We start from the raw sequence: 17622 nt of genomic DNA on the forward strand, positions 1-17622 counted from the left end.
CATCACGACTTTAATTATTTCAAGTGTTCTGCTTTCAAAATGATTAAAGAGGTGTCAACAACCATTTTAAAAGCAACCAATAAAAAAGGCTAATTTTTTTTGTTTCGGATAAATTTAAAACCAGAAGGCGAAAAATTGTAATAAATTATGTATGAATTTTTTAGAATCGGCATAATTAAAAAATTATGCAGCAGCTTCAAAATTTATTCGCCTAAGTTTGCCTCACTATGAGAACGAGGTGAGTTCGCGCCCGTCTAAAACTATTCCTAGTCTTCCGTGATGTTTAACTCAGTGATGAAGTAACGCCTAGCGAATATTCGAACTACTGCAGTCGTTTGTTGATGTTGATCGCATATTCGAGATGCTGATGGATGTTTTAAAGTTAAATCTCTCAGATCACATTGTTGTGCGCACTTCATCTAGTGGAAGTGTGCATTAAAGTCAACTTTTTCGACTTTGAAGAAGGAAATCATTCCAGGATTTTGGATTCAGAGCCGTTGGCGATCCAATCAGCTGAAAACTGCGATCACAGCTGTTTAGAAAATAATTGATCGCAAAGCTACTGTTTGATGATAAAATAATTTATTTTCAAATATGAAACGAGAGGACCAAGAGTTGTTAGAGCGAGCTGAGGAGAAAGAGAATAACGAAGAAAAACCTGAAAATGAAATACATAAACAAGACGATTTCTTCGAAGATGAATTTGACAGAGAGTTCTGGGTGAAGGTAATGTGAGCCGCTGTTTGTCCAAAAACATTTTTCGCCAGGTGATTTAGCATTTACCCAGTCAAATTTTTTTATGGGACAAGGAGAGATCTCGTTCTAAAGAAAAGTAATGGACTATAAGAGAGATTGAAAAACACACTGTTTTTTTCCTAAAATTTACCTCTGCCTTCACGATCGATCCGACTATATTATTTTCATATCTTTATTTACAAACGGTATTTAACTTAGACATTGTTTGATGCAAGGTATTCTTCAAATGTAAGTCTCTTTCTTCTTGACAGTGGTGTTTGTTAGTAATCTACCAGACCAAAAAAAATCTGTTTCTGTGGGATTCTATCAAAAATTTTTGATTTTGTTATGCTTGAGTTCCTCTGAAACAAACTGTTGGCTGAAATATAATGTGTTCTCTCTACCAGTTGGGGGAAGGAGAAAAGGGCTTCCTCTCAGGGTATTTTCCTCATAAATCTCAAGAGGAAGATGATTTTGGAATACAACTGGCCTCAGACCTCTCCACTAAAAATCTAAACCACTTTTTAACCCAAAGATATTGTGCAATCAATTTCATATTTAGGTTCGTCAGAAGCAGAGTGAAGGACTGTCTTGGAGCAGTGCTATGAATGAAGTTCGAGTTCAAAGACTAATCCAGAAATACAAAGATAATGGGGAACTGGACAGTGAGGATCCTGCACTTGTGATGTTAAAAACTTGGCCAACATCCAAAAGATACAAAGACAATCCTGATAAACTACTAGGCCTTGAGCAGCTGGTATGTAGATTATGCAAACTTTTGAATTTTTTTGTTTGTAAAATTCAGATTTACCAATTAGAGACATGTAGAACACAACACACTCAGAGGGTTCACTAGGCAGTGTTCTCTAGAGATTTATTAGCAATAATAATCATGTATTTTAGATCAATACAGATGTTTTACTCTTTTGTCTAATCTACATGTAAGAAGCTGGTGCTTTAGAAGAGAGTAGCTAGCAAAATGCAGGCTGCTGATCCTTCTGGAGAATACTGATTAGGTCTCAGAGATCTGATGACGCTTCAGGTATTACTGGTATACTGAATTTTCTGAGCCATTTTCTCTTTGGACATGGTGTAGTATAGTTATGTCATACTTGTATATTGTTCTGTTCCAATTCAGCTCCCACACCTCCAAAATATAATTGACTTTCGATATTATCAATATTAATATTATCATTGACCTGTGCTTTGCAGATTAGTAAGTTTTTGGTGATTCTATTGGAAAGTGAATTGAACTCAGGCAACAGATATGAAACATTCAGAGATGCGGATGATAAAACAGGAAAGACATTGCTACATTATGCTGCACAACTTGGCTTTTTACATGTCACCAAAACACTTGTGAAGAAATGTCCAGGACTGCTTGCTTTGAAAACAAAAGCTCAGCTTAAGCCCGAGAAGAAAAGAGGCATGTTACCAATTGAATTGGCATTAATAGCAGAGAATGATGAAGTGGCAGCATATATTATTAGAATGATGTGGCATGAAAGGTATACATGTATGTAAATTTATCATTGCAATCATTCATGGTGACTTAGAAACATTTTGGAAACAGTTAGATGGAAAGGAAAAGGGAAACATTTTGCTAAAAGACTGGACAAAGTAGGAAACTAGGGCTGAACTTCTAAAAGAAAACAAATGAGAATTTTTATATAATTAGGAAAGAGAGGTTTTGAATTAAAATTCTTCATTCAGAAAGCAGCGCTGTCAATTAGGTGTCTACAATTTGCATGTATTCATTAAAAATTTGAAATGAATGTTGCTCCTGATTATTAATCCTTATTATTCAGAGTCACTTGCCATCTAATTTTTCCTCACAATATCACCCCTGAATCACACATCAAGTCACAATTAGGAATGATCACCAACTAATGAAGCTCTTGATCAATGAACAAATTCTCCTTGTCAGCACCTAAGGAAATATATAGATGTCAGTGTGAAGAATATACATATATGTGATTTATCAAAGGATTTCCAATATTTTTCAGTAGATGTCAGCCATTAACTTAAATGTCAATTGCTTTGCTTTCATTAGAGTACAGAGCTTATTTTCATGGAGACCAGGAGACATGACCAATCCACAGCCATCTTTCTTCAGTTTCAAGACAATTGTCAAGAATCCCAAAATGAAGGTGAGATTTCATAAATTTCAAGTGTACTTAAAGGGAAATTTTTCCCAAAATTCATTAAATGTTGTCATGCTTGTAACCATTGGAACACATTTGTCAATTTTCTGAATATAAACTAAAATACATGTAAGTAGGTTTTTCTCATTAAGTTTTTGTTACTTGAGAGTTACAGGACCCCTTGAATGTCAAGTGGCATTTCACTAATAATCTCAACCCCATCAGCCAGAGGATTTTTCAGTCTTAGGACCACACACTTGATACCATCAATATCTGTTTCAGATGTTTTGGTAAAGCTGTTACTCATTTTTCTATGCCATTGGGTACAATGTAATAATTTCATGAAACACATAAACCTACATGCACATGTCTGTAGTGCATGGCCTAGCCAGGGACAACAAGTTATCTATAGCTCATTTTGTAGAGCATAGGCAAGAAATCTGCTCCTGCTGCCATTTACATCTTCACAGGGACTTGGGTTTTCCTTTTCCCATGTCCATGAAGAAGGCTTTGCATTTTGCTCTCTGTAACTCTGTTTTTTCATTCTTTTCCTTAATTTTCTTTTTGTTTGTTTGTTTGTAGAAAACTGTAGTGGCTGTACTTGACCAGATGGTAAACCCTCACTGGCCACACCTCCCAAAGCGCAAGGACGAGTATGATAATGATGATGAGGAAGAAGGAATTGAAGAGGCCTGGACCACCATCCCTGATGACCCACTGGACTATCACTTTTATTATCATATTTTGGATGGTGACGAGGGAGGACGACCTCCAAAGATTGTGTCATCTGAAGGACTTAAGCAGACAGACAATGAATATTTTAATCTGAGGGACAAGTCGTGTTTGCATTTGATTGCTATGAGTAACAATAAGGTGATAATCAAAAACATGAATTTTATTTCATTTTGTTATTATTGATTAAATGATTGATGTTAAACATTTAATGGTAATTAGGAAAGATGATCTAATTTTGTTGTGCACTGAAGTGAAGTGTAACCAGAGATAGGCATAGTGGATTCATTTCCCAAAAAGAATTGACACTGCAATCTTCTGAATCATACTTTTAGGAGGCTCTGCAACATCCTGTTGTCAGAATGTTGATAAAGACAAAATGGAACCGTTTTGGACATTGGTTTCTCAGGTAAATATGCCAATTTTTTAGGACAATTTCTAAAGAAATAGCCACACATTAGGCACCCCCACATGCTTCTCTCCACTCAGGAGTACAAAAGGGTGATTTCTAACTGCGAGTGAAATGCAGGAAATGCTGGAGTCAATCTCTAATAAAAACCTGATGGAATTCACAGGGTAATCTACATTAGAACATCATATCATCCAGGGGGGGCAGGTCCATAGAGATGGTGGTAAGCTCTGCCAGTCATACAAATCAGTCCTTTTTACAGATTCCCTTCTACCTTTCTAACTTATAGACATGGCCTCAAGCACTTGTAAATTTAAAGTAGTTGAGACATGTTACCAAGACAAGAGATAATTGTTCACCTTGTGCTTTAACATAATGTTTTTCCTCCACTCCCTCCTTTGCAATGTCGGTAGCTAAGTAGTACCATGCAGGAAACTTCTGGCCATCTGATGAGGTTGATAATTGCAATTTTTGCTCAAGGTGTCTCAACATTTTTGCAACTAATTATTGCTTCCTGAATTGCCAACCATGTGTTCATCTCAAAAGAATGCAAAATACTGAAATAATCTCATGTTCATTTTTAGCCTTCATGCAGCATTGTATGTGATCTTCTTGCTGTTCTTGTCCTATTCCTTGATTTATGGCTCTACCAAGCTGGACCCCACCCAATACAGGGGTGCTGCTGATTCACTACGAGGAATTTGTGAGGTTTTTACCCTTTTCATGGTTGTCTTCTACATCTGTGAAGAAATCAATCAAATGAGAAAGTAAGTTACTTGTTTATAATACTTTTTTGTAACAATGGGATGAAGGTCCCTGTCTGAAAGCATGATTATGATGTACAGAAATTATGGGTGTGAGCTATGGATTTTTTTTTTACAATAATTTTAATTGCAAAACACAATTACTACATTCACTATTTACTGCAGGTCTCGTTACGTTAATCTACTAACAGAAAAACACTTACGTTACTTACAATATGAGTTACGCTGTCAATACAGTTACTGAATACATGGTTTGCAGAAAATACAATTTCTTGCATTATGGGCTACTTACACTACTAACAATACAATACTCTGCTTATCTAGTACATTACTAGCTAAACATACAGTTACGTTATACGAAATACGTACATCACTTATAATAGCGGAGCTCGCAGAGCGTAGCCCCATAATTATACAAAATAGTAATAACCCATCAAGCCGAAAAAATTTGAATGTACGACCGTACGACCGCACAAGGTGCTACTTTTAACGTGCGTGGTCAACTGTACCCCGGGCACGTTAACGCCACGGCTTTTTACAGTAGTCCAGTGGTCAGTGCATGGGGCTCCGAGTCGGACGACCGGGGTTCTAGTCCTGGCCTTTTCAGGGCGTTGTGCCCTTGAGACTTGCGGGAAAAAAAAATGCGAGCTCCGCTTTTAGGCTTGACTAAATCTGTATATTACAATATATCAGTTACACCATGGTCATTATGATAGATAAGTTATGAGATAAGTGATTTATTTAGAATCGCTTTGCAATTGAAAAATTGAATTACACGATAATTACATTGGATGATATCAGTGATAATTAAACGAGTTACCTGTGGCTTTTAAAGCAAGTTTGTATTAAAAAATTTGTTTGTATATCTGTTCCGTTTGTAAATAAAATATGTCGATTAAATGTAAAATTCCGGCAAAATAGTTTAGGCCTTAAGGGCATGAGAAGTGATAAAGCTGTTACGAAATCTTTTGGTCTTGAACACGGCTTAAACATCCGTTTGTTCTAAGGTTCAAAGTGATTGTGTTACGAGCGAGAAGAAGGTCATGGAGCATGTTCTGTTCGCTATGTTCCAGTGAGTAGTTTAAAACACCGCCATTTTCTGAAACACTCTTTTATTTATTTTTTTTTTCTTTACATTTTAACAGAGAGCGACACTCCTACTTTAGAGAATGGATGAATCTGTTTGACTGGTTAGGCCTGGTGTTGATCTTGTGTATAATACCTTTACGGTACACTGATAACAAAGCACAGTGGAAGGTGGCTTCTTTGGCTTTCTTGTTCAACTTCCTTAGGATATTTAAATTTTCTTGTGTAACAAGGTAAGTAAGCCTCTTTGTTTCTCAGATTCTATTCGATTGAAGTCGATTTAGGGAAATTTTCAGTTGAGCGTTGAAATTAATCTGGAATTGTTTTGGTTTACTCTTCTCTGTGATTGGTCAAAAAAAAAATTCGCACCACGTTCTCCGCCAATCGAATGCAAGATTAAAACCAAGTGCTACTTGGTAACTGGCGCTTTCCCGCGTTTGAAGTTCAGCCACTAATCGCGTCTAGGGTCTGAGTTCCTATTAACGGAGCTCGCAGAGCGTAGCCCCATAATTATACAAAACAGTAATAACCCATCAAGCCGAAAAAATTTGGAGTGTACGACCCTACGACCCTACGACCGTACGACAAGGTGCTACTTTTAACATACGTGGTCAACTGTACCGCGGGCACGCCAACGCCACTGTCCAGTAGTCCAATGGTCAGTGCACTGGGCTCCGAGTCGGACGACCCGGGTTCTAGTCCTGGCCGGGGCAAGGCGTTGTGCCCTTGAGACGTGCGGGAAAAAAATGCGAGCTTTGCTTTTAGGCTTGGCTAAATCTATATATTAGTTCCTTACGATATCTTTCTTCGTTCCGTTTGGCCGCTGTGATAAATGTGGTGTTGGTTTTACAACACTCATTTGTAATTCACCTCTGGCAGTAAATTTGTCAAACTGCAGCTTTGATTAAGCTCAAGTTTTAGATCCAACCCAATATTTTTTTTTCCAGGACCACAGGGTTGTACACAAAGACTTTGGCCAAAATTATTCAGCGAGACGTGACGAGATTTATGGCAGTTTTTGTCGTGGTATTTCTTTCCTTCTGTGGGGCGTTGTTTTTGTCTGTGCAGTCTTCCAAGCAAAATCAACAATTCAGGTGCGTGTTAATTGTATGCTTACGTTTCCCTTAAAAATGGAAAGTGTAGCTGATTTTTTTCTTGCATTTTACAGTGGTTTTGAAGACGTCTTGTTGAGCGGATTTCGTGCACTTTCAGAACAGCAACCGATTGCAGAAGATTACTCGACTTTCAAGTAAGTGATGCAGACTTCTCCTAACAAAACAAACAATGAAGACAGTTCATCTCAATATTCCGACTCTTTCATTGTGACATGCGAAGTAACTTTCAATGCGGCGGAGAAAATTAAAAACAATAGCTTGGTGGCACAGAAAACATCAAAGTGGGAGAAAACTTGGAGGCCTAAGGATGGAGACGATTGAAACGGATTGAAAATGAGTGCAAAATTTTTGCTTACGCGTTTGGCTTATTTATGCCTTGATTGTCAAATAACTCTACTATTCTTTACTGTTTTTTTCTTTGGCAGCTGGCTGTCGATTCTGTTGATGTTATCGTACATGGGAACAGTGATTGTGATTCTGCTCAACATTCTCATTGCCCAGATGAGTACGACCTACACACAGGCCAAGAAAGTCGCTCGTCTGGAATATGATGTGGATCGTATTTCACTGCTCACTCGCATGGAGAGATTTCCTTTTCTGGTAAGTAAGTGACAGCGCACGGAGATCGAGTTTTGAAATGTTTTAAGCCAGGAAGATTGTTCACCTTCCTGTTCCCTTGTTTTTTGAGTGCGAGAGTGCACACGAGTGTGTAGATTCCTTGTAAAAACAGGCTTAAGTTTTTTCTGTTACATGCTTAATGTACATTATGCAAAGAACGTCTCCTCCCGGAGACTGGGCTTTGAGGCAACGAAACAGCGCTGTTGGTATTTTATCTCACAATGACTTTTTCCTCTGCAGAATCTGCGCGTAAAGTATTACAAAGAGGGAGACTGGATCAGTGAAATGAAACTCGCTAAAGGTTTGGAGTAAATTAAAACTGCTGTGAGCGATGTTTAAATTGAATTCGGAAAGTAAGACAGGTTTTCCTTGGTCGTTCTTTGTTGGCAAAAAAAAAAAAAAATTGGACCATCCTCTCCGACACAAACTACTGAAAACATTTCAGTAAGTACTGACACAATAAATCCCCTTCCAAAGGACCAAGCGTCGCTTACTTTGGCTTGCTTTAGCTTGCTTTGTTCTTAGAAGTTCTGGAATTTTGTCAAGCGAATGTTTCGGTTTTTTTCTAGAATTGCTGGAATTCACTGAAGATCGTCATCATTGGGAGTCAGTGGAAGAGAAGCTTGATGCGATCAGGTAAATGTTGTGATTTTATTTCCTGTCTTCGTTTCACTTATTTGGCTACCCACTCATGCGCCCACAAACCTCCCAGACACCCAAACCACTATTCAAACAGATTTTTCAGAATCTACCCACACCATCATCCAGCCAGAAAGTCACTCACCTACCTTGACACCCACTAAACCAACCATCCGGCCATTCGCAGAGTGAAAGACCTGGCCATCTACCTAGCCAACATTTTTATCTATTCAGACACCTTCTTGTGCAGCCAGACACCCACTCGCCCAACTGGACAGTTATTCACTAACTCTTAGTCATCCTCTTACCTACATCAGACACCCACCCATCTACCCAAACACATACTCATCCATCCAGACACACAATCATGCACACTCAAACCCACACATGCATCTTTCTCGGTACTTGCTGACTCTTTCACCAAGGAAACGGTCATCCATCTACCCGGACACCCACTAACTTACTCAGATACATCTTAAGATCTCCTGATTGTTTTTCCTTTCAGGGATATGATGAGAAAGATGGTCAAGCAGATGAGGCCTGATAGAGAACAGAGGGCTGTCAGTCGAGATATCTCTGAGTGAAATCTTCCGTAACGCTTTCAGTTCAATGTATAAATTGACGTTTTACGTCGAACGCTATTAGACGTGAAAATACGGAGTCATAGATGATAGCCAGAGTTGTTTTTGCTTGATTTATAATACACATATCAAAGGAAACAAAACGAACTATTACAGTAAAGTCAAACAAACGAACTTTGAGGAACTTGTAAAGCACATATTTATAATCTCAGAACATAGATGTATTTTAAATTTTATTTGCATATCTATAGAAAGAGCACTGCTAGTAATAATAAACTGGTATATTGCATCTTAATTTATATTTAGGGAATATATTTTATAACTTATCTACCATGGTATGTATCCAGAAAAGTTAAATTGTCTAACAGGTTGTCACATATACATATATCGAGGTACCTAAAAATACTGGAAGGGAGTAATATAAATATGATTTAAGTTGTTTCTATTATCATTATTATTATTATTTTATCATTATTATTTTTTTATTATTATCATTATTATAATTATTGTTAGTATTATTTGCAACTATTTAATAAATATTGTAAGGAAAGACCGCAGACTGCCATATGTTGTTTAGAATGCTTAGGTGACGGGTTCGGATGCGTCCTTGTCATTTCTTTCCACGTCGCGAAGGTGTTCTCGGAATCGGTCACCCAGTCGTCTTCCTGTTCGCCGATGTATAGCTTATTGCAATAAGTGAAAGTTATGCAGTAAATAACATTGGCGGAGGTACACGTAAAGTGATCAGTGATCTTAATGGATCTCTTGGGTCCCGATATTTTCTCTACGTTATGAATGAAAGAACAAGTTTTGCATCGTGAGCGAGCGCATTTGAAAGTTCTAGATTGATCATTGGTTTGAAATGAACTCCTGACTAAAAAGTTGCCTATATTTTTGTCACGTTTGAATGAAATAAGTGGGGGTTGTGAGAAGATAGTGCCAGTCTCTGAATCGTTTTGGAGTAATTTGAAATTTTTAAGAACAATAGATTTAACTGCGCGGTTGTGAGGGTGAAATGTAAGAGTAAATGGAATGCGGTCCTTCGCCGCGTTCTATTGAAAGCCTTTTTTCATGGCAAAGAGGATGATTCTAACATCTCGAGCAAAGATATTTTCGAAACACTTCAGATTCGAAAGTCTAAATGGACTCCCCCAAAGGGTCAGTTCGCATCTTTAGATTTTTTCATCAAAAAATGTCGCTACGCTATCAACAAACTTAAATTCAATCGTAACACCAAATTTTCCAATCTTTCTTCGGAAGAGTGGTCGGCACTAAAAAGTCTGAAAAAAAACGCAAAGATATAGTCATTAAAGCGGCCGACAAAGGCGGCGCAGTTGTTGTTTGGCGGGCTGACCTCTACTAAAAAGAAGCTTCGCGGCAACTTTCCGACACCTCCTTTTATGCTAAAGTCGACAAAGATCTCACTTTAATTAACCAAAACATTGTCAAAAATACGATTAACGATCTTCTAGCTAAACAAGAATTGCCGGCCACCGCTAAAAATCTCACCATCACCACTCCTAGAACTTCGTGTGCGTACTTTTTACCTTAAATCCACAAACCTAACAGCCCAGGTCAACCTACTTAGACAAAATTATGGCACCTATTATCAAAACTTTACCGTCTTACATTAAGGACAGCCAACACGCACTTGAAATTTTTCGTGACTTTAGTTTCCTAGGCCAAAACAAACATATTTTCAGTATGGATATAACATCTCTTTACACTGTCATTCCCAATAACGAAGGTCTCCGGGCCCTCAAACATTTTTTCGATCATCGCACTGTTAAGGAACCTAGCTCTGAAACACTACTCCGTCTGGCCGAACTAGTACTCACACTCAGTTGCTTTTCATTCGGTAGTAACTATTACAAACAAACTAATGGCGTGGCCATGGGTACTAAAATGGGACCCAGCTACGCCAATCTTTTCGTAGGTTTTATCGAACATCAATTCTTTAGTCAATACCACGGCTTAAAACCTGAACTCTAAGTCCGTTACATTGACGATTGTATCCGTGCTACCTCCTCTACCAGAGAGGAGCTCACTCAATTTATAACCGCCGTCAATTCCTTCCATTCGGCTCTTAAATATACCTGGGAAATTTCCGACACTTCTTTGGCTTTTCTAGACATCAAAATTTCAATGTGCTGTTAAAACAAATTTTTGTAGCCAGGGCGTTTTGCTAATGAAGACAAAACCTTGTTTACACGTTTATAATATCCATTTTGAAATCAACGGTGATCCTTGAAATCTATTTGGCACTCATTGGTGACACTTAATTCGCGTATAGCATTTTTTTTTGCTCTAAATCGTATCTTTTCCCAGCAAATCAGAAATCTTTACTACAATACCACAATCAATCAAATTTCAAGAGTGGTTTACAGAAACCAATAATATAAGAGGAAAATGAAAGACATCTGTTGCAACTTCTTACCAAATAGCTAAGCAAAGTATTACAGGAAACGCGCTCGTTCAACCTGACACTCAAAACTGTTGCAGCGCGAATTGAATCAATTGTTGACATGAAACAAATTTCAAACAAGCAAAACGTTGCGCAAGGCTGTTTAAATTTGACAACAAATTCGGTTTCACGATTCCGCTTACGAGAAAAGCTGAGGGCTTCGTAATAACTACAAGAAAATAACGATTTTCACGATGTAGAATGACAGTATTAAACGGAAGCTGTGAACAGACTTGAATGCGCACTTTTACTATAACAACTAACGATTCACTAGAGAAATAAATTAATAAGGAAAATACATAAAATCCAACATTGTTTTATACAGAATTTTTTTGGAAAAAAATCGGCCAAAATAAAGTTTCAAAATAGACAGTATACGATTACTTAAAACAACGCAGAAAGCAATTGGCGCAAATAAAAATAAAAGGATGTCAAATAAAACTTACATCAATGTTGTAATCTCAATAATTTGGCAATTTAATAAATTTTTTTAAATTTTCTTATTTCAAGGAGGATCCTCCAAAACTTACACGAAGGAACGATAATGAACAACAAGGCAAAAATTAAACAAATCATATTTATAGATACTGTTATCACTAACTTCCTTAAAAACTCGCTAAATACAGTCTACAAGCAATCGAGTTATGCGACCCGGGTCGTTAATATATTGATATATTTTATATTAAATTAATATTAAAAATGGAGTTGAACTATTTTTTTCTATGGAATAGGACTCCCATGGCGTTTAAAACATTCTGTTTGACAAGTTATACTTTTTGTCCTCAGTTGACGGTTTATAGTAACGACCTGGGTCAGTAGGTTGTTAGGGCAACGAGGATGTTGATGATGACGGTGAAAATTTTCAGATCGGTGATTGTAAATGGTTTATATTTTCTTTATTATGATTGTTTTTAATGCTTTTTATTTGGTTTGTTTTAGAAAAGAAGAATTTGATCGCAAAGGGCAAGAAAGAAGTCTAAAAGTAACAGTCAACGAAGCATTCTATTAGTCTCATATCTTTGTCCATAGTCTAAGGAAGTATTATACGATCATTTCCTAGCTTATGATCAACATGAATTTACTGATTTATTTATTTAAGGGTTTGTACAAACAGTACCGGAGCAAAAACAACAGGACATTAGTCCCCAACTATGTTTAAGCTCATGCAAGGTTGTGTCCGAGTTTTGCTCTTCATGGATAGTTTCAAATGTGCACATAAAGTTTTAGTAGTCTCCAAACATGAATTTCGAGAGAAATTGGAATTTTCTTTGGATGAAATGCCTTTCCTTAAAAAAGCATAGACAGAAGTTGAACTTAGCCTGTTGTGGTTACATACATAGTCTAACTTTTGAAATTTCAGTGACTGCTTTTTTTCGTATTGATTATGGAAATTGAATGCATTGTTTGTCAAAATTCTTGCTACTTGAACCTTGTTTGATAAAAGTGAAAAAACGAAAGTTATTTTTGTGCAGCTTTAGAAAAGTCAACCCTCATTGTAAGTTGAACAGTCCCACGTGCATACCGAGAAGAGGCAGACCAGAAGAGTTAGATGTTTTAGTCTAAGTTTTAACTGGTACCGATGATGCAATTTTTTGGCAAGGTTCTTGCTACTTGAATAACTTAAAATGAGGAAAAGTTTTGAAGAATTCATCGGCCAACTGTAAAAAGAGTCGACTCTGAGTTTAAGTACAAGTCTTACAGCCTCGCATACAGATCGAAAGAGACACCCAAAAAGCTGAACATTTTAGTTTAAGGTTTAACTGGGGTCAAGAATATAAGAAACAGATACTATTCATATTTACCGTTGAGTTATTTTGCAGGAAAACTGATTCTTTGGATAATATACTTTTATTGTACATGAGCATCATAGATGAAATGTGTAAACTGATTTGTCTTGTTCTTTTTTTTTTTTTTTTTGAAAAAAATTATAGCGGAATTTCCGAGTAGGTTAACTGAATTTTCTTTCTTCTTCGACTAGCGCTTTAGTCCCCTTTATACTCTGTTGACGACAACGGATCCTCCCTTCGTTCCCCTGAAAACCATGTGACCCCCCTCCGTCCCCCTCCTCGGGATAAATAAAGACCATTTCATAGGATGAACGATAATTTGACTTCTTGTTTCGTTCAGCTATTTTAAATGGATATTATGGTTTACGATTATAGTCTCCAATTAAAGTGGCCTCTGGCTTCTCGAAGATTTCGATCGCTTTCAGCTCCTTCTTAAAAACCCATTGAAGCTTGATTGAAGGGTGAAGTTCCATACACTTTAACGTTTTTTACACGAACTTCTCAGTAGTATCACTTTGACCAGATTTGTTAGTTTTTCAAAATGTACTCAGTATTATCGACATGTAAACTTAGATATAAATGCTGATTGTCGAAAACGTGGCTAAAAAACTGTGTTTTCCTTTCGTCCAGGAAATATGCAATGATAGAGAAGAATACATTTAGATAGCAATTAACTGTTCACTCCGACATTGCAGAAATGAGCATTTCAAGAGAAATACTATGAATAGATGTATGAATCACATAAGTTATCAGCTTGTAGTATCTTTTGGTACCGTTTTGGTATTTTTTTTCAACATATTATCAATAATAGTAAAGCTTTAGTAAAGCCTGATTCGAACTGTGCATGTTCAAGATAATTATGTAAACCCGAGATGCAGTCAATAGTCAGATTCTTTCAACCCCCTTGTTGCCAGAAGAGGCAATGCTAGCACGAGACAATTTATCTAGTATACGCATAGATCAAGAAGGAAAAACGATGGTTGAGGACGAGGAAGATTGAAACGGATTGTAAATGACACACTCGAATGATGAATTTTTTTCTTTTTAAATATGATCAGGCCGTAGTGTAGTACTTGAACCCAGACATAACGCTTTTGCCCCCTAGATGGGGGTAAAACTCGTATTGTGTCGAAATTAGCATGACAAGAGAGCTAAACAAAGCCTCTAAGCGGGTTAATTAAAGAAGGAAAAATAATTTAAAAAATTTTCACACCAATCTGTGCTTCTCTCCATTTATGAACTAATTGGAAGAAAAAGAAAGAAAATAAGAACTTTTTCGCTGTCGATAAATGTGTATAGGGCGACCACACCCATTCCAGAGCTAAATTTTAAAGCATCATTTTGCTTGAAATGGTGTTGAAATTAGGAAAGAGTCGATAGTTTCTATCAATTTTACTTTGATTTAGTTCAAAACAAGTAGAAATGCGACATTTTGAAATATTTTAAGAGAGAATGGAAGAGATGGTTTCAGCGCGTTGTAACGCGACTTTCAGAAAACCAACCGCTGGCCTTTGGGGTCACGCTCCTAAGTCACAGGTTTTCAAATCAAAATTCACGTGACGTGTCAAGATATTAATAGCCCTGATTATGCTTCACATTCCTAAACATAACACGCAAGCACTTTCACTTTCTTCGCAATTTGTCGTGTTTTACAACTTTCGATTTTCGTTCCCAAGCTAGCACAGTGTTAGAGGAAATCTTAGACACAATTCTGCTCCGCTGTCATCGTCATTTGGTGAGTAAAATAGTTCTGATATTCGTAAAACCCGTTTTGTTTACGGTATTATAAACGTTTTGAGTACATTCGCATGTTCAAAGTTGCTGTGCATTTCGTTGGTTTCTGGCGACATCTTATGACTTTCACGCGCTCTGGAACAATTTTTGAACTAACCTTACCCCAGTTCTTCCCTTAAATCGAAAGCTGTTGCATTTCATCATGATTTATTGGTTGTGGGAAGCAGTTCAGATTTGATATTATGTTGATCGGCTTTTGTTTTGTTGCCATTTCAATGCCAAATTTGAGTTCATGTTATTTCATCGAACAACCGCGCTCATCGTTAGGCCATAAGTACTCATTCAAAGAATTTATGATTTTCAAGGATTTTTTTACATCTGTTGTAAGAAAATTACTCTATTTGTGATTAAACAGAAAAAGTAAAGGCCAATGATTTTATAATTACATCGTTACAGTCACGCTCTCCAAATTAGGCTGGTCAGGGTTACAAAGTTGACAGGGTGTGATACCTAAGTTTCTCTATGTTACCTGTAAGTGATATCTCAGTTATTATTTTTTTGCCAAAATTAACGTTTAAAACAAAGGTTTTTCGCAGATAGAGGACACGATTTTCTCTTTTTTCCCTGATATTTCTCTTTTTGTTGCGTGACTTTTGGCTGATACCATCGAAGATAAATTTTGAGTGTAGTTCCTAGCGTGACTTAGCGTGACGTGTCTTACCTGCTGTTTACATTGGCCAATGAGAAGCATTTTAATTGTTACAGACACTCGCGTGAGGTACAGTGTCCTGTAAATGTACGTGAGAATTTATCAGAGGGTTTGAATATAACTTTCGAAGGAAACGTAACATTTTGAATCACGAAACAATAATTATGTTTGTTGCCAATTTTTCTGGTTTTTACTTTCGAAACCTCTAGTGCAGTATTCAAAATTCAGCCCTCTTGTAAATATCTTCTTTAAAATCGTTTTAAAATTTAAATAACATGATCTCTTTCCGGTATTTAGACATGATTTGGAATTGAACAGCGATTAAACCATGCCTTTCTAAGACTCGTATCAAAAGGACGCGTTTAGGTTTGTGGATGGCTTATCAAAATTTTACTCAATATTTTTACCCAATATTTCTGTTTCTCTTTTTTAAAATTGATAGATATCAGGAGTATCATGTAAATAGACAAAGAAATGAACGAGATGATGCTCTCAAGATATCAGAATTAAAGAATCACTCCGAAAAAAACAAAATTAAATCTTGGAATCGCTAGGTATTTCAAAACAAACATCTGATATTCTTTAAAAAGTTTAGAGAAGCTTTCAGGGGAAATTCTGTTAAAATTTCTGACTGCCGGGCATTTAGTCTATTTTCAGGAGACCGTGCCCGACTGCCGGGCATTTACCCACAGCAACATAGAAGAATCATTCCAGTTCTCTTGAAGTGTGTTAATTATTAATTCATACAGAGCAGGTGTATTTTGATTATTTTGCCTTTTTACGGTCCGATAATAAATTCAGTGTCGTTTTTGGTAATTTTTGCATATTATTACACATAATTAGATGTAATTTTCATCGCGAGAAGTTTTAGTAGTCTCGTTTTAAAGAGCTGTATCTTCTTGGTGGCTACCGAAATTTATCATTTTGATGGGTTGTTTTCTTTTTCTCGACTCAGAATCTCAGCAATGGGTAGCGCAACATCAAAGGCAAAGAAAAACAGTCAAAAGGAAACAGATCCACAGCGCCACCCGCCGTCTTCACGAGGTAAAACTCTGAGCGACACAAAGAAAATCCTTCTTCTTCACAAATCAGGCGAAGAGCAGCTCAAAGTCGTGAAGAATTTCCGCGACGCTTTGACTATAGCAGCGAATGGCGGCATTCGCGTGATAAATTCTGTCAACATCGATGAAGGAACAGATAATTTCGAAGGGCTTCCCTGGCTTGAACTGGAATTAAACAACGTTATTTTAATCTGCCTAACGTCAGAGGCCATCGTCCAGTTGGAAACTATACTTCGTGAGAAGCGGCTGGCAGATGAAAACGGCCACCTTCATGGAAAAGTTTTCAGCGTTTCGTTTGGGGAAAACATGTCTTCTGAATGGCCACCGAAGGGGATCAAACGAAGTACCCTTAATGCCCGAGATTTCTACTTCGGGTTCGCAAACGTGGAAAAGTTACGGACGAAAGATTTTGAAAAATCGGAAAAAATGAATGCTCTTGTCGCCGCGATCAAAGGAACAGATTAGGACAGAACTGATTCCCTTCGAAAGGAATTTGTTTCTGTAAGTATTTTTAAAGTCCTGAATACCTCGTATAAAATTAGAAATGATCTTTACCTTCAAAAGGTGTCGGCTACAGCTTCTGAACTATGGTCGCGGAACAGAAATACGTGATTAGTTACATTTTTACAACGAACTAAGATTTAGCGTAGATTCAAGAGGTTTCGCGTTTACGAATGATTGTAAAAGACAGCCTGGATTTTCGCCTAGTGTTTTGTTATTTACGAGTTTTATTAGATTTTGATAAATGCTTCCCTTTTTTATGCGTTGTCAGTTCAGAAAATTTTTTAGTGATTTTTACAAAATTCTTTGTATTCGTTAACCTAGGTATAGAGATCATCTGATTTAAATTTATGTCACCGAGTTTTGCAATAAACCAATGTTGAAGAGGATATTCTCAGTTCTGCTTTATATTCATTATAAATATATTAAATATGCGTTTTCCTTGTTGGGATTTTGTGTTCCAAATAACAATTTAGAAATATTTGCTTATTTGGATGTAAAAATACTAGTACGTAAGGTCTTTCTACGCGGTAAATAAGATGC

General features: G+C 37.0%; 2 protein-coding genes across 2 annotated transcripts; both read left to right on the forward strand.

Annotated features, from left to right (window-relative positions):
* Nucleotides 1-282: 282 nt before the first annotated feature.
* On the forward strand, nt 283-9373 carry LOC131772425 (uncharacterized). Its single transcript, XM_059088313.2, has 14 exons — nt 283-726; nt 1298-1492; nt 1948-2243; nt 2789-2885; nt 3462-3752; nt 3947-4020; nt 4605-4787; nt 5930-6103; nt 6818-6964; nt 7039-7119; nt 7411-7585; nt 7844-7904; nt 8173-8239; nt 8748-9373. Exons 1-14 carry the CDS (start codon nt 595-597, stop codon nt 8824-8826), a joined length of 2052 nt encoding a protein of 683 aa, XP_058944296.2. The 5' UTR covers nt 283-594; the 3' UTR covers nt 8827-9373.
* A 5296-nt stretch (nt 9374-14669) lies between these two features.
* Nucleotides 14670-17468, forward strand: LOC131772429 (uncharacterized). The gene is made up of 2 exons (XM_059088318.2): nt 14670-14809; nt 16473-17468. The coding sequence occupies exon 2, from the start codon at nt 16483-16485 to the stop codon at nt 17041-17043; it is 561 nt and encodes a 186-aa protein (XP_058944301.2). The 5' UTR covers nt 14670-14809; nt 16473-16482; the 3' UTR covers nt 17044-17468.
* Nucleotides 17469-17622: the final 154 nt, after the last annotated feature.

The sequence above is a fragment of the Pocillopora verrucosa genome, chromosome 12, assembly GCF_036669915.1.
Source record: "Pocillopora verrucosa isolate sample1 chromosome 12, ASM3666991v2, whole genome shotgun sequence".
NCBI lineage: Eukaryota > Metazoa > Cnidaria > Anthozoa > Scleractinia > Pocilloporidae > Pocillopora > Pocillopora verrucosa.